General features: G+C 44.8%; 1 protein-coding gene across 2 annotated transcripts; it reads left to right on the plus strand.

Annotated features, from left to right (window-relative positions):
- The first annotated feature begins 435 nt into the window (after positions 1–435).
- LOC139536927 (alpha-actinin-3) lies at positions 436–22,851 on the plus strand. 2 transcript variants are annotated; one of them, XM_071337665.1, is made up of 21 exons: positions 439–773; positions 13,369–13,483; positions 13,640–13,759; positions 13,876–13,962; positions 14,139–14,226; positions 14,532–14,610; positions 15,445–15,526; positions 17,237–17,322; positions 17,483–17,575; positions 17,685–17,915; positions 18,035–18,182; positions 18,361–18,511; positions 18,698–18,806; positions 19,026–19,166; positions 19,276–19,458; positions 19,672–19,806; positions 20,079–20,258; positions 20,392–20,538; positions 20,633–20,698; positions 21,277–21,435; positions 21,557–22,851. In XM_071337665.1, the coding sequence occupies exons 1-21, from the start codon at positions 645–647 to the stop codon at positions 21,713–21,715; spliced, it is 2,688 nt and encodes an 895-aa protein (XP_071193766.1). In that variant the 5' UTR covers positions 439–644; the 3' UTR covers positions 21,716–22,851. The 2 variants fall into 2 exon arrangements, with proteins under 2 accessions (XP_071193765.1, XP_071193766.1); XM_071337664.1 differs by having other exon boundaries at positions 436–773; positions 13,369–13,759.
- Positions 22,852–22,908: the final 57 nt, after the last annotated feature.

Here is a 22,908-nt window from a genome sequence, read left to right on the forward strand (position 1 = left end):
CACGCTCCCTCGACTTGAGACATCCGTGGCATTGTGTTTAGTGACAACTGAAGTGGCCAGCACAAGTGCATCTGTGTAATGATGATCATGTCTTTTAATCAGCTTCTTGATATGCCACACCTGTCAGGTGGATGGATTATCTTGGCAAAGGAGAAATGCTCACGAACAGGGATGTAAACAAAATTGCGCACAACATTTGAGAAGTTTTTTGTGCATGTGGAATATTTCTGGGATCTTTTATTTCAGCGCATGAAACTTAGAACCAACACTTTACATGTTGCGTTGATGTTGTTGTTCAGCGTAGCATAGATGGATACATCTGCAAGAGGCGTAAAGACACGGATATGCACCTCTGGACATCCTGTAGTTATGCCTATAGCCTTTTAGGTGTGTCATTAATAGCCTCACGTCGAGTCAGTCGTAATTAACCGGTTGTTGTCACGTGTGTCGCCTCTGACCAGGGGTTGGAGTGCCGTCTTTACTTCGTGCGGTGGGAGTAGCATCTATAGGCAGGAATCTGAAATCGGGCGCAGCTTTCTTTGCCACAGAAAGTGTCCCTACAAGATTGCGGGTTTAGGAGTTGAAAGGTGCAAATTACATTGATTAGGTCGAGGGGATAAGCATCTCCCAAAGGAGACAGCGAAATGACAGCAATCGAAACTCAGGTGCAATATGGCTCCTACATGACTTCGGAGCAAATCTACATGACCCAAGAGGATGATTGGGACAGGGACCTTCTGTTGGATCCTGCCTGGGAGAAACAGCAACGCAAGGTAATACTTTTTTTATCGGGTCATATTAAGTAAGAGGGCCTACAGGTTGCATGGCATTATGGAAAATTACGATTCAGTCTTGATATCACGTTAAGACTTTATTCTCAATATTCATAATAGGGGACTATAGCCTGCAGGGAGTAACATGGTTAGTGTGATCTCTGGATATGTAAAGAGTTGTCAGTGAACTCATTGAGTAAATGATTGCATGCACAATAACATTTTGGGGACGGTTAACATTCTCACTGATCTAATTCACTACTGGTCATTCAATCACCTGTTTGATTTGGGAAGATTGATTGCACATAATTATACCAGTTTATACTTCAACCTCTTTCTAATGGTCAGTGTTATCTGGGATCCTTGGGACATCCCTGCCCGTTAACCATAACCCCTACCAAACCTCAGTCCTTACCTTAACCATTTTAAATGTCAACTTCAAAGAGGTAGGGTAGGGACATCCCTAGTATCCCAGATAGTTGTCATTGATCGGGGTAGGCTACATTGGTTTCCCATCAGTCTTACAGTTTCTATATTTCAGAGAACTCAACAAAGTGAGAGACCGCAACAGATGGCAACACCAAGACGGTGAGACGTAGAAGTGGCAAGAGCGCTTGCTGCGTTTCAGACCTCCAAATAGACTAATGAACTATAAATACTTAACCTGTACCTCGCCCTTTCTATCATGTCCCTTCAGCGCATCAATCCCACTGCTACTTGCGCTTTGCTTCTTCATCATTCTCTGGGGGTTTATGAGAGTATACCATGGTGGACTTATCCATTAAGGGCCCTACGTTTTTTTTTTAAGTAAAAACCTCTAGAGCCTCACTGTGCCACTATGCCGTTGTATGTTTGTCAGTATCACAGCAAATAAGGTTTTAATTCTCTGGAACAACCATCATGCTGAATTCGAATTCACAATTTTTGGGGGGGTGCAGACATCTGACCGGAAGGTCCTCTTCAAGTGCTTAGGGATTGTTTGCGCCAAACACTGAAGAACAAAGGTGATGACTGTACAGGCGAACTTATTTCACATAAGCCTATGGAAATTCTTGGGGAGAAAAGTACATATTCCTGTATTATACTATGTATGTACATCTACACCTTTAATCTATTTTAGGTTTATGGTAGATGATGTAACACGTGTTTGGGTGTTCCCCTGACCCAGGGTGTGGTTTAGGGATTAGACCTAATCAATGTTTATGGAGGGCTGTCTGATCCTACCTCTGGTCTCTGGGACCTGACTGCCACAGGACGGTCTGTGTCTGTGTCTACCTACCTACCACCTGTTAGATATCTGTTTGCCAAGCCTCCCGAGTGGCGCAGTGGTTTAAGGCACTGCAGTGCTAGCTGTGGCACTAGAGATCCTGGTTGCGAGTCCAGGCTCTGTCGCAGCCGGCCCGCCCGGGAGATCCATGGGGAGGTGCACAATTTGGCCCAGCGTCGTCCGGGTTAGGGAGGGTTTGGCCGGCAGAGATGTTCTTGTGACTCCTGTTGCGGGCCGGGCGTAATGCACGCTGACAGTTATAGATCTTTCGTTCTCATTGAAAGCAAGTCTAAGAAGCGGTAGATCTGTTCTGTGTGCTATTTCTATGTTTAATTTTTGCTTCTTTTACTTTCGGCTTTGTACACCAGCTGCAAATACAATATTTTTGGTTATGGAAAAGATATTTCACAGCAGTTTAGATGGTACAATGATTCTCTACACAATGACTGCTTGTTTTGTCACATCAACTGAAATTAGGCAAACCATTCGAATATTAGCAGCCAGATTTCTGCATAGTGCATCTTTAAAGGTAATTTGGCCATTTTAAAAAGAAAACGCTCACATGCCCCCATCACTTGAATTGATTATTAGCTTGTGGTGGCTAAACTTAGCTGAAGTTTGTAGTGGACGTTAAAAGAACTGAACCATGGACTACAGTTTCTCCTGGCCCATACACTACTTCCAAAGTGAGGAACCATCTAACATCAAGCTGTAAAATAGTGAACTACTCCTTTAAGAGTCTCTGAAGGAGTTGGGTTATATTGCTTTGCTCACACAATATTACATTTTAGAGCTTGCAAGGAAGTCATTTCACTGTACTTGTGCACGTGACATTAAAACGTAATACTTGAAACTTGAAACATTTTTGCTGTATGGATGTTTGTCAGGTGATAAATTATGAAACCACAACTGCTTAAATGTTCTGATCAAGTTTCAATCACTTATCTTTTTTTCAGCACATGAACCAGTGGGATGTGTGTATTATAGTCCACTAATTGCTGTGTGAAATTACCAGCCTCTAAAACCATACCATCTCAATGTCTTATTGCGTAGTTATCAATTGGCTTTCCATGCCTCCACTGCGTAGTCATTGAATATTGTAACACCCTGATACAGTATGATGGAATGCAGTGAATGCTTTTGGGTGGTCCTGACCCAGTGTCACCACCTGTTTGCAATGAACTACAAGCCTGGCTAGCAATGAATTACAGCCAAATACACCAATTACAACTTCCTATGGTCATCGCGATCTATTATTAACCCGTGGAAATGGTTATAACATCAGGTGTATCTTGTCTCGCCTAGTTCACCTGTCATATCTATTTATTTTCTCCCAAGGGTAACTCAAACTATGTGACTGTGAAATCATGAATTACATTCATCTGAGCCGTTTTTCTACCTTCTGAAAGAATAGCAGGGAATTATGGGGGCTGACTCTGTCTGGAGGGAGGGAGGGTGTGGGGGCAAGATGGGGGAGCCTCTTACAGGCTGTGGAGGGAGGTGGCTGAGAAAGCCATCAGTATGATCAAATGGCAGTTGCTATTCCAGAAGAGGTGTCCTTGTAGGGCAGCTTCTATAAACTGCCTGGTGTGGCCCAGTAGGCCAATGGGGGTGGGGAGTTATCGGTGTCAGGAGTCGAGGTCACGCAGGTATTTCTGATGACCCCATTTATATTAATTGCTTTACAATTGCAAAGCAAGTGTACATGGCAAAGGCCTTACTTTACACTAAGCAAGTGTTCGGAATGGTGGCATAACTCACGATGGCAGAGAAGAGCCCCAATTAAAAATAAAATAAAAATCCCAAGCTTGCTTGGTGCTAGCATTTCCAACGAACTCCTCAACCCCCCCCCAAATGCCAGTCAAGGGCCTACACAGAACTCTGTTGTAACCTTTTCTTACGAGTGTCTTCTTTATTCCAAAACACTGTAAATGTGCCCATTTATGGCTAATGTCATGCAAATACTTTATATTATGTAGGTGTTGGCCTAACTGTCTCCAATGTCCCATATAATCCACTGTCAGTACGGATATCATTATAGATTTAACTAGTCTGGGAAAATCTATCAGATTCAGGTAAAGGGATCTTTATGATAAATCAATTATCTTTGACCAAAAGATCTCTGTTGACCCGCAGCTCCAAACTGGACCAACTAAGATCAAATGAAACTTCCTGTGTAAAGGTAACAAGGTCTTTGTACACACGTGGGACACCAGAGGGTAACCATGTCACTGTGAATGGACCTTGATGATGTCATTATTACAGCTATGTTTGCTGCTCTAGCAGTGGCCAGTGGTGGGATTTGGGAAATGAGGCATGCTTGATGTCCTAGGTGTTTTAGGGAGAGGGGGGTCCTTCTGTTAGGACTGAAATTGGATCCTCACTCTTAAAGTGGGACAGGCGTCATAAATTCTCACTGTCTCATTCACTGATTTTTGTCTTCCATAAGCGTAAACGCCCGAATTTTGATGTATTGTATTTCGTGTGGTTTCTGTCTAATGAGATGCAAAATGTACTGCTTGTAGTAGTACCAATGCTACGTTGTTGCATAATGCTTTTGGTTCATCTGTTTTTGTTAAGTGAGTGCCATTTTACAAATCCTTGTCTTTCAATAGATACCACGTTGCATCACCCATAATTGCATGGAAGTCTACATATGTCTGTACAGTCTCATAAGACTCACTGTACTTGCGACACCAGAAGGCCAACAAATGATGCTGACGTTAGCCATTTAGCAGTTATAAATAGTCAATGGAGTTTCTGCAGCCTTCTCAAATGCTGCCAGACATACATGCAGTGCCCGCTGACTCAATGAGCTGCCGGGGCGCCACACTAGTTGACATGCTGTAAGTTATTATGCAGTAGTAATTAGCCTGGTCCCAGATCTGTTTGTGCTCTTGTCAACGCCATTGCTGTCATTGTCAAGCCAAACATAACAATGAGTGACAGGGAGTTGGCATGATAGCACGAACAGACTGGCACTTGTAGGTGGTTACCTTTTTCTGTTAGGCATTTTGTAACCTCGGTTAACTCCGAACTCTAATCTCACCCAATTTGGTCAGTTTCTCGATTGCGTAGTCTGTCCACGAGAAGTTAGACCTCTTGTATACGGTCTGACATGTAATGTGGTATAGCATAACTGTGTAGGGATGGGATTATCATTATAGCAGTGATGGGTGCTGCCCTCCCCCACGTTTTTAGAAATGATCATTCCTTGGAGATTCGGGCAGGATAGATGATGTCCGTTGCATTTTGATAGTCACTTGGCGCTTAGTACTCAGTCTATATAATGGGTTTATTACACTTAACATGAACCAAACCTATACAAGAAGGGGTGTGGAACAGGAACTATAATCATTCAACAACTCACCTCAAAGACTTCACTACAAGCATGGCATACCTGTGTTAATAAGGAACAATTGGCACTATGTTGCATGCTTTGGGGATGCTCTCATTCCTTCCTCAGAGATGACACTGTGGTACCAACATAACACAGACCCTTACTGCTGCAAACAAACCAATATTCCATGCATGCTGTTGGCTGTACACCTAAATGATGTCTTACATTTAACTCAGCGGTGGTGAAGAGACCCTTGATTTGACGTGATTCTTTTGTGCTTTAGGTTGTGATTTATGGATCCCTACACTTTCATTTAATCTCATACATGGTTTAGTTTCAGCCTGGTTACAACTCTTGCCAAAGCCTTTGGTGAGGAGCTAAGAGTGTGACTAATCATCTCTTGTTGTATTGTGGTTACAGCGCATTCGGAAAGTTCAGACCCCTTTACTTTTTCCACATGTTACTTTTACAGCCTTTATTCTAAAATGAATCAAAATAATAATAATAATCCTCATCAATCTACACACAATACCCCATAATGACAAAGCAAAAACAGCTTTTAGAAATACCTCTTTGCTATGACACTTGAAATTGCGCTCAGGTGCATCCAGTTTCCATTGATCATCCTTGAGATGTTTCTACAACTTGAATGGAGTCCACCTGTGGTAAATTCAATTGATTGGACATGATTTGGAAAGGCACACACCTGTCTATATAAGGTCCCACAGTTGACAGTGCATATCAGATCAAAAACTAAGCCATGAGGTTGAAGGAATTGTCCGTAGAGCTCCGAGACAGAAAGCACAGATCTGGGGAAGGGTACCAAAACATTTCTACAGCATTGAAGATCCCCAAGAACACAGTGGCCTCCATCATTCTTAAATGGAAGAAGTTTGGAAGCACCAAGACTCTTCCTAGAGCTGGCCAAACTGAGCAATCAAGGGAGAAGGGCCTTGGTTAGGGAGGTGACCAAGAACCTGATGGTCACTCTGACAGAGCTCCAGAGTTCCTCTGTGGAGATGGGAGAACCTTCCAGAAGGGCAACCATCTGCAGCCCTACACCAATCAAGCCTTTATGGTAGAGTGGCCAGACAGAAGTCACTCATTAGTAAAAGGCACATGACAGCCCGCTTGGATTTTGCCAAAAGGCACCTAAAGGACTCTCAGGCCATTTGAAACTAAATATTCTCTGTTCTGATGAAACCAAGATTGAACTCTTTGGCCTGAATGTCAAGTGTCATGTCTGGAGGAAACATGGCACCATCCCTACGGTGAAGCATGGTGGTGGCAGCATGATGCTGTGGGGATGTTTTGCAGCGGCAGGGACTGGGAGACTAGTCTGGATCGAGGGAAAGATGAACGGAGCAAAGTACAGAGAGATCCTTGATGAAAACCTGCTCAAGACCTCAGACTGGGGCGAAGGTTCACCTTCCAACAGGACAACGACCCTTAGCTCACAGCCAAGACGATGCAGGAGTGGCTTCGGGACAAGTCTCAGAATGTCCTTGAGTGGACCAGCCAGAGCCCGCACTTGAACCCGATCGAACATCTCTGGAGAGACCTGAAAAATGCTGTGCAGCGACGCTCCCCATCTAACCTGACAGAGCTTGAGAGGATCTGCAGAGAAGAATGGGAGAAACTCCCCAAATACAGGTGTGCCAAGCTTGTAGCGTCATACCCAAGAAGACTCGGGGCTGTAATCACTGCCAAAGGTGCTTCAACAAAGTACTGACTAAAGGGTCTGAATACTTATGTAAATGTAATATTTCAGTTTTTTTTTATACATTTGCACAAAATTCCCAAAACTTTTTTTTTTTTTGCTTTGTCACTATGGGGTATTGTGTGTAGATTTATGAGGGGGTGGAAAAACGATTTAATCCAATTTCAAATAAGGCTGTATCGTAATAATATGTGGGAAAATTCAAGGGGTCTGAATATTTTGGAAGTCCACTTCATATTACCATAGTAATTTACACTGATACAAGAGTTGTGAAACACATATTAAACACAAACACACTGCAATGTTATTGCTTATTGCTGGCACCCCAATGGTGGAACAAACTCCCTCACGACGCCAGGTCAGCGGAGTCAATCACCACCTTCCGGAGACACCTGAAACCCCACCTCTTTAAGGAATACCTAGGATAGGATAAAGTAATCCTTCTAACCCCCCCCCCCTTAAAAGAGTTAGATGCACTATTGTAAAGTGGTTGTTCCACTGGATATCATAAGGTGAATGCACCAATTTGTAAGTCGCTCTGGATAAGAGCGTCTGCTAAATGACTTAAATGTAAATGTAAAAATGTCTTATAGTATGTGTTATTACTATTGAAAAAAGACCATAGACAAGGATTCCAATTCTTAAACTGATCTGGGCAGTAATAGAGAATTGTGGATTAGAGTAGTGCTAGCATAGCAATTCAAGCAGAAAGGGACTGGCAACCAAGTGTTCATTATATGCTGGCAACTCCCAGGTAATTGGTAGTCATGGAAATGGTGGCAGTACATACAATATATTTTGGGGGGAAATATTGATGCTGATGTGTAACGGTCCTCTTGTATTTCTTGCATGATGGGAGTTTTGAAATGTAGTGATTTTGGGGACACCGCTGTTATTTAGCTAAAGGCCAGACTCAGAAGTATATTTTGTTGCTCTTAATATTGTAACGACCCTGGGTTTATAAGCGCGGAAATCGACTCTGCCGCTTGAGCATGCTTTTGCGGCACAGTCGATAGCGCGCCGGACCTCGGGCTAGGAGGTCGAGGGTTCGAGACCTGCTCCCTGCCTGTTTCATTACACTGGTGTCAGAAGTGATCGGACCTCGCATCCACGACAGTGCGTGTGCTTGGCCGGTGAGCGCGTTCCTGTAAGACGTAAAGTCGCAAGCTAGCGCGAGGACGCGCTCTTTGAAAGGAGGGAGTAGTGTAACGACCCTGGGTTTATAAGCGCGGAAATCGACTCTGCCGCTTGAGCATGCTTTAAAAAAAGTGTAATGACCCTGGGTTTATAAGCGCGGAAATCGACTCTGCCGCTTGAGCATGCTTTTGCGGCACAGTCGATAGCGCGCCGGACCTCGGGCTAGAAGGTCGAGGGTTCGAGACCTGCTCCCTGCTGTTTCATTACAATATGCTATAAAACATTGTGAAAGTGTTTTGGTAAAAGTGTAAGCAAATGTCACTTTTTTCATGTGTGGGCTTGTATTGTTCTCCTTGAGTATCGGAAATCCCCAGAAGTGTCCAAAAGGATAGTAAAACAAGGAAAATTCTCCTTCTTGAAGACCTTTCCCACATCCCAATGAGACCAAAGGCTTTTTTTAAGCCTAGTTGTTAGGTTTTGGGTTACAGTTAGGTGTTAGGGGTTAAGGTTTAGGGTTAGGGAAAATATGATTTTGAATGGAAATCAATTATTGGCGTGTTTGTGTGTGTACAGTAAGCCTATATAACCTCATGTGTATGAGTCTGTGTGTCCAGCTACTGTAGATATTCATGAGTGTTTGTGTGCTGATGTTTTCTTTGTGTGTGCAGATTCCCATCTGTTTCCTCTGTGTGAGCCCTCAGGCTTACGTGTGCCATGCCATTGTATTAAGCGTGCAGGCCCCGTATTCTTACCCACAAGGCAATTCAACAGAATGACGCTGAGACTCCCATTTTTCACTTTAACACTCTGCCAAACAAAAAACATTGATTGCAAAGTTAAGCAAACCATGCAGCTATATGCACAAGGACAACTTTGAACAATTTCCACAGAAAATTGTACAATAAACACTTACTCGAAGAACATTGCAGATGTAAGGTTTGGTAGCAGAATGACAGTCAAATCTCCCTCACGTTTTCACGAAACTTGGTGAAATATCTACTCTGAGTTGAGAGGCAAAGATGTCAGCAGGAAGAATGGGGTGTCAGCTATATGACACCTTGAGTTTGAAAAAAATCTATTTGGGTTATTGAACTACAGTAAGTGAAGTGGATTAACACCCGGTAACAGAATGACATTATGGGTCCCTGATCTGTACTATACAGAAATACATCATTATGAATCTCATTTTCTTCATGGTGATGTATCCTGAATAGGTACACAAAGGTAGAAAATGTTTTCTATCCTTCTTTGCATATTTGGGGATTATTCTAAAGAGCTCCGTCCTCAAACAAGACCAGATCCTGTAGGTCCAGAGCAGAACCAAGTCTTTACAACTACTTTTTAACATCCATGGGAGTCCGCTGTCAGTCGGTGCGCAATGGGTCAGAGGGTTTGTTAGTAAGTGTCAGTAAGAGCCGGGAGAGGTGACATTAACTAGAGAGACGAGAGAGGGAGAGGGTTGTCCAGACTGATTTCACACTCTTGCTTTGACCACCACGCGACAGAAAGCAAATTAAATAAATTATGAGCTGAGCATAACAGTAGGCCAGTGGTAGGGAGGACAGTAGCAGGTGACCCAACTGTGGTTTGGGACTACTACGAATTCTCATTGTAGCCAATTCAGTTGCAGTCTGTTACCAATCAGACTGTTACCAATTTGCGAACATAATGAGGCATTTTAATCCCTTAACACTTGGGTTTATGATGTATTATCAGTAAAAACACAAACTAATTGGTAGGTCTACCTCTTACTTGTTACTTCTGTGAACTTTCATTATTCTCCCCCATGAGGGAGAGAAATTAGAAAATATCCAGAATGACAAGACACTAGGCAATATATATATATATTTTTTATATATTTAAATGTTATTAGTTGTCAGTGGTCTTTACTTCAACATTATTGTGTTTTGATGTATTTCTAATACCCTTTAAGACTTTTTCTGGTAGATGTTTTCTAAGACCCCTTTTCCATCTGACAAGAAATCAAAGCCTTTGCTTATTCCACATTTTTCGGATGGAACATTTTGGGAAAATGTATATATGCCTTAATTTAAAAAATACACTCCTAGCTTTAATTTGACACCAAATTTGATGCACTCCTATGAACTTCACATGTTAGTGCTCATGGGGCTTTTTACACGGAAACACCCCCACTAACAACAATGGTTAGTAGAGAGCAGGTGGGCTCCTGCCAGATGACCCAGTGACTCAGGCCTGCATGCCTGTGGAGGGTGCTAATCCCAGTGCCAGCCCAGCTCCCTGGCGTGCCAGGCCCAGGCCACAGTCTCTCACTGGCCTTAGCCCCATACCTAGCCTCGTTTCCCAGGCTTCCTCACATTCAAGTGAGGAACGAGAATTGGAAGGATGACATGGCAGGACTAAAGACCCGCAATGTTACCAACAGGGCTCCACAATGATAGCTACTGTATTTTTCCCATAGTTCCCTCTGGTGTAAGGTAATACGTTGGAGAAGCTATTGCCCTCAGTGTCGGCAACAGGCATGGTTTCCGGTGGAGTTTCTTTGCTTCAATGCTCAGTTTAGCATTTTTCTGAAGGATGGTTTAGCCTGGAAGTTGTATTAACACCTTAGTGTTAATACAAGTGCTAGTAATATAGTCGTGGCTTGGTACAGTTACTCTCAGCTAGAGAAAGAGTTGCTCAATTACTGAATGGCGTGGTGTGCCGGTATGGGAATTTGTGTTATGTTTGTAATGTTTAATGGTTCAGCTTTAGAAGCAGGTCATTGAGACACACATCTTGTAGTGAGGCCTTGTTTGTTATTCTGGCTTTATGTGCAATAGATATTTGGACATGAGTTACCCCCCCCCAGCGAGCTCAGAACTCAGTAAAGTTGTAGTTCAACACTGGTTATGAATTAGTCTAGAGTTTTCTTAACAAGGTAGGTGTCGGGTAGGGATCGGCCATTTTGTTGTGTCAGTATGAATGCCTCTTTGGTCCAAGTCTGTTTCTTGCTAATGTCTTTCTTTTTTTTCTTTCTTTTTTTACCCGTGTCATACACAAGAGATCCATTCCATGTTAATATTCTTTCCAGAGTTCTTTGGCATTTTTTGTTATTCCTTTTACAAGTAAATTAAACATAATGATCGTGAGGAGTTGATCCAGCATCCATACGAAGGTATTTTCATTTGAATGAATTCACCGGTAATAAAGAGGTTTTGCAAGAGTGGTCACTGCCTTTCACTGATTTTAAAAAGGTTAATAGTTGTACTATCCCATCCCAAATCCCCAGTGGGCGAGATAAAGGTGTTACTGAAAATCTAACATTGAGAGTTGTTCAAAAAGATCACCCCCCCCTCTCTTTTTTCCCCCAGCATTCCCCTTCCCCACACTGTTGGTTGAGAGTGTCTGCTGCAGGAATGCTGTGCTGTCAGCTGTCCCCTGGCTACCCGATATAGCCTCCTACACCCACTCCTTCTCCTCCTTCTCTCCCCCTCCTCCAACCCGGTCTAAAATTGGACATCAATGGCAGTAGAGGGTGATTTGGGGGGTAGACACCTGCTGCGGAAGAGTCTCCTCTTCCAGCTTTAAATCAAATTACGTTGGGCCTGAGCATTCTTCAGTCTCTCCATTTCGCTCTCACGATCTCTCACTCCACTCCAGTTTATGGAAAACGGCACATGCTGTGTTTTTATCTATTTCTTAAGCCCGTCGATAAATGCAAAACCGATTTGGTCTTCACAACTTCCAGCGGCTTCACTCTAGGTTCAGTCCTTCCCGCAGACTCTGTGTTCTCTGCGTTGTATTGCCTCAGCAGCTTCTGCATCACATTGTCATGTGTTCAAAATAGTATCCCATTACTATGTATTCTTCAAAATGTGTTAAAGCTATATCACAGTCTTAGAAAAATAGGTAAATCCCGTACTCATAAATGAATGGGAATACTGTATCATTTACCCCGTGCCTTTTTTTTGTCTCAATGATTTATATTTTTCGACAATACAAATGGCCACTCCTATCAGTGGGTGTTCTGGTCAGTGGGTGGGCTCGCCCCGAGACACCGGCAGGGCGAAGCCCTCGGCCGAAGGGATTGCCCATGGGCGAGAAGGACCGAGCCCCGCCCAACGCCCGGGCGGGCACGGAAGCGAGCGCACCCATAACCACCAGTACCAGCGTTTACAGCGAGAAAACAAAATATGAATAACGACGCAAAGCATACAATAATCACATCCATCCTCACCCCTGATTTGGAGGTCCTCAAACATTTATACTGTGCATGTGTGTATGTATTAATTCCAACCTTCAGACAGATGCAGATCAACCCATATTTCCCAGTAAATGGTCCTTCTACCATTTCCTCTTTCAATACATCCCTCCATTCTCTACCATGGTGTCTCACTAGGGACTTGAATCTCCCCATCTGCAACATTTCTGCCGAAATTGCCCCAAAATAACTGACCCTTGACCTTTACCCAAGAGCACAATGATATTTCCTGTTGACTGACTGTGGTCCTTCAAATCCCCCAACAATACAGTTGGCAGGTCCAACCACAACCATTCCTGGGCCTGATTCCAAAAACAAGCCAACGATGGACAGTACCAAGAGGGATGATCTATTGATTCTGTTTCTGCGTGGCAGAGTCTGCACCGCTCTGACTGTTCAATGCCCCATACACTGAGCATTCTTTTTATAGCGAGGATTTCACATAATAGCTTCAATTGAAAAGAACGAATTGATGCTGTTTTGTATATCAGTTCATAAACCTGATGCCATGCTATTGGGACATCGGAAATATGTTCCCAACTACCTTGACTTTTATGCAGCATAGTTTTACTCTGTCTTTGTGTAATAACGTTCATACCGAAGGGGTGGTTGTTGTACGTGTAGTTTTAGCTTGCAAGTCTGTTATACTGTTCTACACAGTCTACATTGGTTATGACAGATGGTGTCTCATTTTATATGAGATCATTGTGTACTGCAGCTTTCAAGTTGAGTATTTTTCTAGAATTTGAAGTAACCAAAGTAGGATCAGTAGTAACTTAGATATGTTGACCCATGACCCCTGAAAAGACACACATGGCCTGTTAAAGGCCTTTCATAAGTGAAGCATAATGGATTTTGGCACAAAATATTATGAAGTATTCTAACACACACTCTCTCTCGCTCTCTCAGACCTTCACCGCCTGGTGCAACTCTCACCTGCGTAAAGCGGGCACACAGATTGAGAACATTGAGGAGGACTTCAGGAATGGGCTCAAACTCATGTTGCTGTTGGAGGTCATCTCAGGTAGTTGGAGCCTACAGACAGAGGGCTCAATTACTGTGGAACATTGGCGTTTCACTCCTTTCTGCATGGTGAAATGTCTAAATACATTTCACAATTTCCATTCACTTACATTAACGCTAACCAATGTGTCCTTGTTGTGTGTTTGTGAATGTGCAGGTGAAAGGCTTCCCAAGCCAGACAAAGGCAAAATGCGTTTCCACAAAATCGCCAACGTGAACAAGGCCCTGGATTTCATCTGCAGCAAGGGAGTCAAGCTGGTGTCCATCGGTGCCGAGGGTGAGACTCGCACCCCGAAACCCTTATCTTCTCATAGTACTCGTCTACTTCCTGTAAATGTATTTCCACGTCTTATGTCTCTATCGTCCGATCTAACTGACCCTTGACCTCGGCAGAGATTGTGGATGGTAATGTGAAGATGACCCTGGGGATGATCTGGACCATCATTCTGCGTTTCGCCATCCAGGACATCTCTGTAGAGGGTGAGCACTCTTCAAAGACACAAAGCCAAACCCTCTGAGCACCTTAACAATTCGTCATTCATATATGTGACACATGCAATAGGCATTTCTCATGCTTAGGGTTATTTCTATGCTATAAAGGGATTTTAAAAAATGTAAATAAAAAAATCCTACCTTACGTCATTGTGTGTGTTCAGAGACCTCTGCTAAGGAGGGTCTGTTGCTGTGGTGCCAGAGGAAGACTGCCCCCTACAGGAATGTCAATGTGCAGAACTTCCACATCAGGTGAGCAGCCACTAATCTGTTCTGGTCACATAGCTGGCTCACAACATGTCACATACATTCTGTAGTCACTGATATGTGTTTTAGTCATGGTTTAAATCCGGAATGTTCTGAATCTGCGCAGTTGTTAGAGGAGATTCTTCATCTCACTGTTACACTTTCACATTTTCTCCTCGCTCCTTCACACATCCTGTGTTTACCTCTTTCACAGATCCTATGCATTCATCTCTTTTGTTCCTCCTTTTCGTCTTTGATTGATTTGTATATCATTCTCTCCATCTATCTCTCTCCCTGGGTCTGTGTCTCAGTTGGAAGGATGGCCTGGCACTGTGTGCCCTCATCCACAGACACAGACCTGACCTCATTGACTACTCCAAACTGCGCAAGGTGCTGTCACTCTTCCCACCCACATCCCTGCATGATTGGTCCGCCCCTCTCTGGTCCACACTCAGCCAGTCTCTCCACTTGCCCACACAAACATCACTCAAACAGCCCGCACCATTGTCCACGCCCGTAGTCTGAACCTTTGTAATGTATTTCTTGGTCATTTTGATTCTTCTAAAAGCTCTTTGTTCTCTAAATGAACAGTGGTGAGGATGGAGGAACTGGCATAGACAACTGAACTGTGCTTTGGCTAACATTACTGACGGACCGATTCTGTTAAGGCACTGGTTTGAAGTAACAATCGAATACCTGCTCGAGTTGGTTCAGTTTACTATTCTTTAAAACAGTGCATGTTTTATATGAATTGACACAACAACAGACCTTAAAATGATCCAGCATCATCTTCCTAAGGAGAGAATGACTAAAATGGCAATAATGCATGGAGTGGCTTCAGACGTGATTACAATGTGATGGACTATGATGATAACTAATTCAAAATCTTAGTTATATTATCTTTAAAACGTCATGAAAAAAACAAAAAAACAAGGACCACGGCTTATCATTACAATTTATTATGTTCAACGCAACAGAGATTTGAAAACTCTGACACGTTTCGTCAGCGTTGCTTTCGCCAGGGAGTACAATGATACAACGTCTTCTTTTGAACAGACCGTGTTCCAACCAGTATTTCTGACATGGTGAATGGAAAGCGAGCTGCCAACGTAGTTCAGAATGGCTATGAGTGCATCCTGTCTGCTTTAACTGTTACTGGTCTTTAGCCTCTTACTCACCGAGTACTGTGTTTTGTGTGTGTGTTTTGTGTGTGTGCATCTGTAGGATGACCCCATGGGCAATCTCAACACTGCCTTCGAGGTGGCAGAGAAGTACCTGGACATCCCCAAGATGTTGGATGCAGAAGGTGAACAACCTTTTCTACAGGACTCCAAGAATCTAAGTTATACAGCACATTCGGAATGTATTCAGACCCCTTGACTTTTTCCACATTTTTGTTACGTTACGGCCTTATACATTTCCCTCATCAATCTGCACACCATACCCCATAATGACAAAGCGAAAACAGCTTTTTAGAAATTTAACAAATGTATTTAAAAAAAAAGTTACTTATTTTACATAAGTATTCAGACCCTTTGCTATGAGACTCGAAAAATTGAGCTCTGGTGCATTCTGTTTCCATTGATCATCCTTAACATGTTTGTACAACTTGGAGTCCACCTGCGGTAAATTCAATTGATTGGACATTATTTGGAAAGGCACACACCTGTCTACATAACGTCCCACAGTTTTTACAGTGCATGTCAGAGCAAAAACCAAGCCATGAGGTCGAAGGAATTGTCCTTAGAGCTCTGAGACAGAATTGTCTCAAGGCACGGAACTGGGGAAGGGAAATGAAAAATGTCAGCATTAAAGGCCCCAAGAACACATCATTCTTAAATGTAAGAAGTTTGGAACCACTAAGAATCTTCCAAGAGCTGGCCGCCCGGCCAAACTGAGCAATCGGGGGAGAAGGGCCTTGGTCAGTGAGGTGACCAAGAAACCAATGGTCACTCTGACAGAGCTCCAGAGTTCCTCTATGGAGATGAGTGAACCTTCCAGAAGGACAACCGTCTCTGCAGAATTCCACCAATCAGGCCTTTATGGTAGAGTGGCCAGAAGGAAGCCACTCCTCAGTAAAAAGCATATGACAGCCTGCTTGGAGTTTGCCAAAAGGCACCTAAAGACTCTCAGACCATGGAAAAACAAGATTCTCTGTTCTGATGAAACCAATAACGAACTCTTTGGCCTAAATGCCAAGTGTCAAGTCTGGAGGAAACCTGGCACAATCCCTACATTGAAACATGGTGGTGGCAGAATCATGCTGCGGGGATGTTTTTCAGCGGCAGGGACTGGGAGACTAGTCAGGATCAAGGGAAAGATGAACTGAGCAAAGTACAGAGAGATCCTTGATGAAAACCTGCTCCAGAGAGCTCAAGACCTCAGACTGGGGCGAAGGTTCACCTTCCAACAGGACAACGACCCTAAGTACACAGCCAAGACAACGCAGGAGTGGTTTCGGGACAAGTCTCTGAATGTCCTTGAGTAGCCCAGCCAGAGCCCGGACTTGATCCCAATCAAACATCTATGGAGAGACCTGAAAATAGCTGAGCAGCGACGCTCCCCATCCAACCTGACAGAGCTTGAGAGGATCTGCAGAGAACAATGAGAGAAACACCCCAAATACAGGTGTGCCAAGCTTGTAGCGTCATACTCAAGAAGACTCGAGGCTGTAATCACTGCCAAAGGTGCTTCAACAAAGTACTGAGTAAAGGGTGATGTATATATATATTTTTTTCTAAACCTGTTTTTGCTTTGTCATTATTGGAAATTGTGTGTAGATTGATTTTAGAATAAAATCTCAAATTTTAGAATAAGGCTGTAACCTAACAAAATGTGTGAAAAGTCAAGGGGTCTGAATAGTTTCCAAATGCACTGTATCATTATTAAGATGGATCTTAGCTGCTTACAAAAAGCACACATTTTCATAAGCGCTCATATTGTCTGAACCAAAATGAGGAACAAATGTTTTCTCTGGATATCTATGGCAATAATTTAGACTTTCTTTCCATTTGAGATATTGTGAACACCCCAAAGCCCGACGAGAAGGCCATCATGACCTATGTGTCCTGCTTCTATCATGCCTTCGCTGGAGCCGAGCAGGTGAGGTTTTCCCAATAAATTACTGGGAGTTTATATATGGAGTGTGCGACTCACTTAATTTTTTATAGTTTGAGGTTTCCTCACTGACCACCACTACGTAGCCTTTCCCCTTAGAGATCCAGCCTGGACATCCTCCCTGACCTCTGTTCTTGTGTCCTAGGCTGAGACGGCTGCCAACAGGATCTGCAAGGTGCTGGCTGTCAACCAGGAGAACGAGAAGCTCATGGAGGAGTATGAGACGCTGGCCAGTGAGGTGGGTGGGCAGCCTTTTTAGTTTGGCCTGTTCTCGGTCCATTCCAAATAATGTCCTTGTGTTAAGATGGCTTCAGTGGATGCGTCTCGGTACTACCCTCTCCCCTTAGCTGCTGGAGTGGATCCGTCGCACCATCCCCTGGCTGGAGAACCGTGTGGCCGAGCAGACCATGCGCGCCATGCAGCAGAAGCTGGAGGACTTCCGTGACTACCGTCGCGTCCACAAGCCTCCCAAGGTGCAGGAGAAGTGTCAGCTGGAGATTAACTTCAACACCCTGCAGACCAAGCTGAGGCTGAGCAACAGGCCCGCCTTCATGCCCTCCGAGGGCAAGATGGTGTCGGTACGTTCCCCCCCCCAGCCACCCCTCCCGTTAACTCGCCCTTTCACTCTCATTACAGTCATATGGTCCCTTGTCTGTCGTGTTCTCATTCACTGAGCCCCTGGTTTGTCTCCCCTCAGGACATTGCCAATGCCTGGAAGGGTCTGGAGCAGGTAGAGAAGGGCTATGAGGAGTGGCTGCTCACTGAGATCCGCCGCCTGGAGAGGCTGGACCACCTGGCTGAGAAGTTCAAGCAGAAGTGTTCCCTGCATGAGTCCTGGACCTCAGGTATGGGGATGGAAATGGAAAGAGCAGAGGGGAGATTCTCAATTATCTCAAATCAAGTGGAGGGTTTGTGTTTTGTTTAGGTTGTAAAATACCTGCTCTGAACTTTGTGTAATTGGTGTAAACGGATTTCTACTTGCGTTTTAGTCAGTGTGGGTGTGTCTCTCTCTGTGGCCTTCAGGTAAGGTGGAGCTGCTGTCCATGAAGGACTATGAGTCTGCCTCACTGATGGAGATCCGTGCCCTGATGAGGAAGCACGAGGCGTTTGAGAGCGACCTGGCCGCCCACCAGGACAGAGTGGAGCAGATTGCTGCCATCGCCCAGGAGCTCAAGTAAGAAAGAGCGAGAGAGGGGGAAAAGAGAGCCACTGAGAGACAGACAGACTGAAAGACTGATCGAATGATAAAGATGGGGGGAGAGAGTGAGTGTGTGAGAGAAAAGGAAGAAAATCCCCCTTCCTCTTTTGGTCTGAAATTACTCCGATACTAGCTCATAATCTCATATACTTCATGTCCTAGTGAGCTGGACTATCATGACGCCGTCACCATCAACGCCCGCTGCCAGGGTATTTGTGACCAGTGGGACAACCTGGGCACCTTGACCCAGAAGAGGAGAGACTCACTGGAGGTACCCTGGAGACAGACAGGCATTACCCTATTTCTCACCTCCACATAACACCGTGCATTCCTACCCTCTATATAACCTACCTTACTTCCAGTAAATAGGCTTCGGAAGTTTTTATAAAAAAATAAATAATAATAATTCAGCCTCCATACAATTCTGGGATGACCTCAATTACCAGGTTTTAACACCGACTGGCTTGTGTGTGTGTGTGTGTTTTTTCAGCGTGTGGAGAAGCTGTGGGAGACCATCGACCAGCTGTACCTGGAGTTCGCCAAGAGAGCAGCCCCCTTCAACAACTGGATGGACGGAGCCATGGAGGACTTACAGGACATGTTCATTGTGCACAGTATTGAGGAGATCCAGGTAGGAGGCAGAGGGCATGATAGGTGGGGGGGGGGGTCCTTGTTACATCCATTTATCATTCCTTCACTTCCTCCTCTTCATCATTCCCTTTGCTCCTCCTCTTCCTCAGAGTCTGATCACAGCCCATGACCAGTTCAAGGCCACCCTGCCAGAGGCTGATAAGGAGCGCGTTGCAACCATGGGAATCCAGAATGAGATCGTGAAGATCGCTCAGACCTACGGCATCAAGCTGTCAGGAGTCAACCCCTACACCAACCTTTCCCCCCAGGACATCACCGACAAATGGGATGCTGTGAGAACATGTCCATCTCTTTTTGATATTGTCTGCTCAGGGAGAGCGATTGACCCCTCTCGTTCTAGAGACGAGCTTTAAGCAAACTCAATGCAACGATTCTTTGGTTATCATTCAAACTTCAACACTGATCCATCAGGGTGCGTCAAGCTCCAGGTCCAGTCATCAATTGTTGTCTGTCAACGTTGCCTCTCCTTTATCTGCCGTGTGTAGGTGAAACACCTGGTGCCCCTCAGGGATCAGATGCTGCAGGAGGAGGTGGCCAGGCAGCAGTCCAACGAGAGGCTGAGGCGCCAGTTCGCTGCCCAGGCCAACATCATCGGACCCTGGATCCAGACCAAGATGGAGGTAACCAATACCCCACAGCTCAAACTCACGTCTTCATTAGATTATTCCAGATCTGTTTTATGAGTGTTCGAGCATATCCTCTCAAGACCAAGTCAACGTATCCTGTATTAACACACCTTTTTATGTGATGTGTGTGTGTTTGGTTTGATCCTATGGAACCCGTGACTCCCTTTTAAAACAGTTGCTATCCTGGCTGAATAAATGAAATGAAATGAATGAATGGTGATGAATAGTCATTGTACTCTAACCACAGCCCCTCTTTCCTCCTGTAGGAGATCAGCCACGTGTCTGTGGACATCGCCGGCTCCCTGGAGGAACAGATGAGCAACCTGAAGCAGTACGAGCAGAACATCATCAACTACAAGTGCAACATCGACAAGCTGGAGGGAGACCACCAGCTCAGCCAGGAGTCCCTCATCTTTGACAACAAGCACACCAACTACACCATGGAGGTACTGCCACGGGGTTCTCATCTTTATGCCCCCCTCTCCTCTCCCCACCTTCTCTTCTCTCCCCCCTCTCGCTCCTCTCTTCCCCCCACTCTCTAACATTCTAATCCTGTATTCTCCTCTCTCCTCCTCTCAGCATGTGCGTGTGGGCTGGGAGCAGCTCCTGACCACCATCGCCCGCACCATCAACGAGGTGGAGAACCAGATCCTGACCCGAGATGCCAAGGGCATCAGCCAGGAGCAGCTCAACGAGTTCAGAGCCTCCTTCAACCACTTTGACAGGGTAAGACCGAGCTTGAGCTAGGTATCGGTTACGTTTAATGTTACATCCCTTTCCTGCACATGTGGCTTAGTGATCTTTGTTTTTCCTTTTGTAGAAGAGAAATGGTATGATGGACCCAGACGACTTCCGCGCCTGTCTCATCTCCATGGGCTACGATCTGGTGAGTCGGACTGCTTCAGGACCAGTTTTGACAACTTAGCGACTTTGTCGCTATATTTAGCAAGTTTTCAGACCCCCTCCAGTGACTTTTATTGGTAAATGATTCTAGCGACTAATTCTTCTACTTTTCAGGCTGAGGGGGGTTTTGACACTGAGGGGTTTCTATGGTTTTGACAGCATTTAGAGACCTTTTTCCACTCAATTCTGCCGCAAGTGAGTGGGAGAAGCTGTCTGTGCAACAGAAGTTACAGCAACGGCATACACATTGGCAGAGAAGCACAAATGGAAGGGGTGTGGAGCGGGAGAGGGGGGCGAAAACGCTATACCAGGCAGAGGAGAGGGGCTGAAAACGCGATGCCGGGGACCACAGCTTTTACAAGGCAAATTAGTGCCGTGACTTTATCTAGAGACAAATCAAGGAGCCAATAGCAGAGCTCACTGAAATTGTTGGCAACACTGTTCAGGACCCAGTCATTTGAGGCAATGGACAATGGCAATGGTTTCTCTGTGTGAGTAATTATGTTGTACTTATATAATAACTTCTTCCTTCCCCGCTCTTTCTCTCTCTCTGTCCCCCAGGGTGAGGTGGAGTTTGCCCGCATCATGACGCTGGTGGATTCCAACAACACAGGTGTGGTGACCTTCCAGGCCTTCATCGACTTCATGACCCGCGAGACGGCCGAGACGGACACCGCCGATCAGGTCATGGCCTCATTCAAGATCCTGGCCTCCGACAAGGTGAGTTGGGCGGCACCATTATTGCACCTATTCTTCTTGCGAAGTCTGCCACACGGAGCCACAGATTTTGGTTGTGATAACGGTGGTGGGACCCTTGATAACCCGTGTCCTCCCCTCCCAGACATACATCACAGTGGAAGAACTGCGCAGGGAGCTGCCCCCAGAGCAGGCCGACTACTGCATCAGCCGCATGACCAGTTACATCGGCAGTGGCGCACCCCCAGGCGCCCTGGACTACATCTCCTTCTCCAGTGCCCTGTACGGAGAGAGCGACTTATAAACACAACCCAGACACCCTACTGTTCTGTTCCCCTTAACCTGTCCCATCCATACCCACATACTGTACACCCACCCAACTCCAAGACCACCCACACAACTCACTGGGAGGCTTTGCTTCCGATGCCCTGAACTTCATTAGTAACCGTCATGTCAACCAAGAACCCTTGAGAGAGCAAATGTGTACTTTCACAATATCAGGATTCCTACATTCATCACGGTCTGTAGTTTATGATTCACAATGTTTGGCCCAGCAAGGCCACTGTAGACTGTGAGTAGTTAAACTAAGGCACTTGTATCAGGACCTTTTTAAAAAGTGCTTCTTCTTCTCATTGACTAAGGCACTAGGAGCAAAGCCGCCCTCATACTCACTCAGGCGACTTTTGTTTTGGAGAAGGAAAAAAAATAAAGTACTTTAAGGAAGGAACTTGGTGTCAGATGTCGCTGATGCATGCTATTTTTGTGTCACTAGTTCCATCCAACTCTCCTGTCCTACTGAGCTGTGAGGTCAATGTCAGGTTTGAGGTCAAATCACTACATCCAATTTCACTACTTGCAGGTGTGAAGTATCTTAGGGTATAGTCCAGGATGTTTGTGTGTGGGAGAACTGACTGTAGGGGGGGAATACAAGTATAAGGAGTCTGACAGGAGGAGGGATAACGTACTGCAGTAGATATCATTGTTCTTCCTCCACTGGTCAAGTCTAACTGTAGGGAAGGCTTTAGGAAAGCTCTTAAGTTAAGGTTAAGCATGCGCTAGAACATGACAATGAGATAAAGCTATTTTATTTAACATTTATTTAACTAGGCAAGTCAGTTAAGAAAACACATTCTTATCTACAATAACGGCCTAGGAACAGTGGATTCACTGCTTTGTTCAGGGGCAGAACGACAGATTTTTACCTTGTCAGCTCGGAGATTCAATCTAGCAACCTTTCGGTTACTGGCCCAACGCTCTAACCACTAGGCTACCTGCCGCCCCATGCATGTGCATTGGAATTTCCTCAGTTAATGAACACATGTTAGTGTCATATGCATTGTATGATGAGGATGAGGAGCAGAAAGTTGGAGAGTTTTACAGGTGGATAGTAGAAAGGCATCTCAGACACTCAACTGAATAAAGTGCCCGAGTTCAACTGTCCTCATGTACTGTTTTTGTTAGTTGCGTTTAGCCTAAGCTTGCCCATAATCTCCCTAT

Source organism: Salvelinus alpinus, chromosome 13, assembly GCF_045679555.1.
Source record: "Salvelinus alpinus chromosome 13, SLU_Salpinus.1, whole genome shotgun sequence".
NCBI classification, from domain to species: Eukaryota; Metazoa; Chordata; class Actinopteri; order Salmoniformes; family Salmonidae; genus Salvelinus; species Salvelinus alpinus.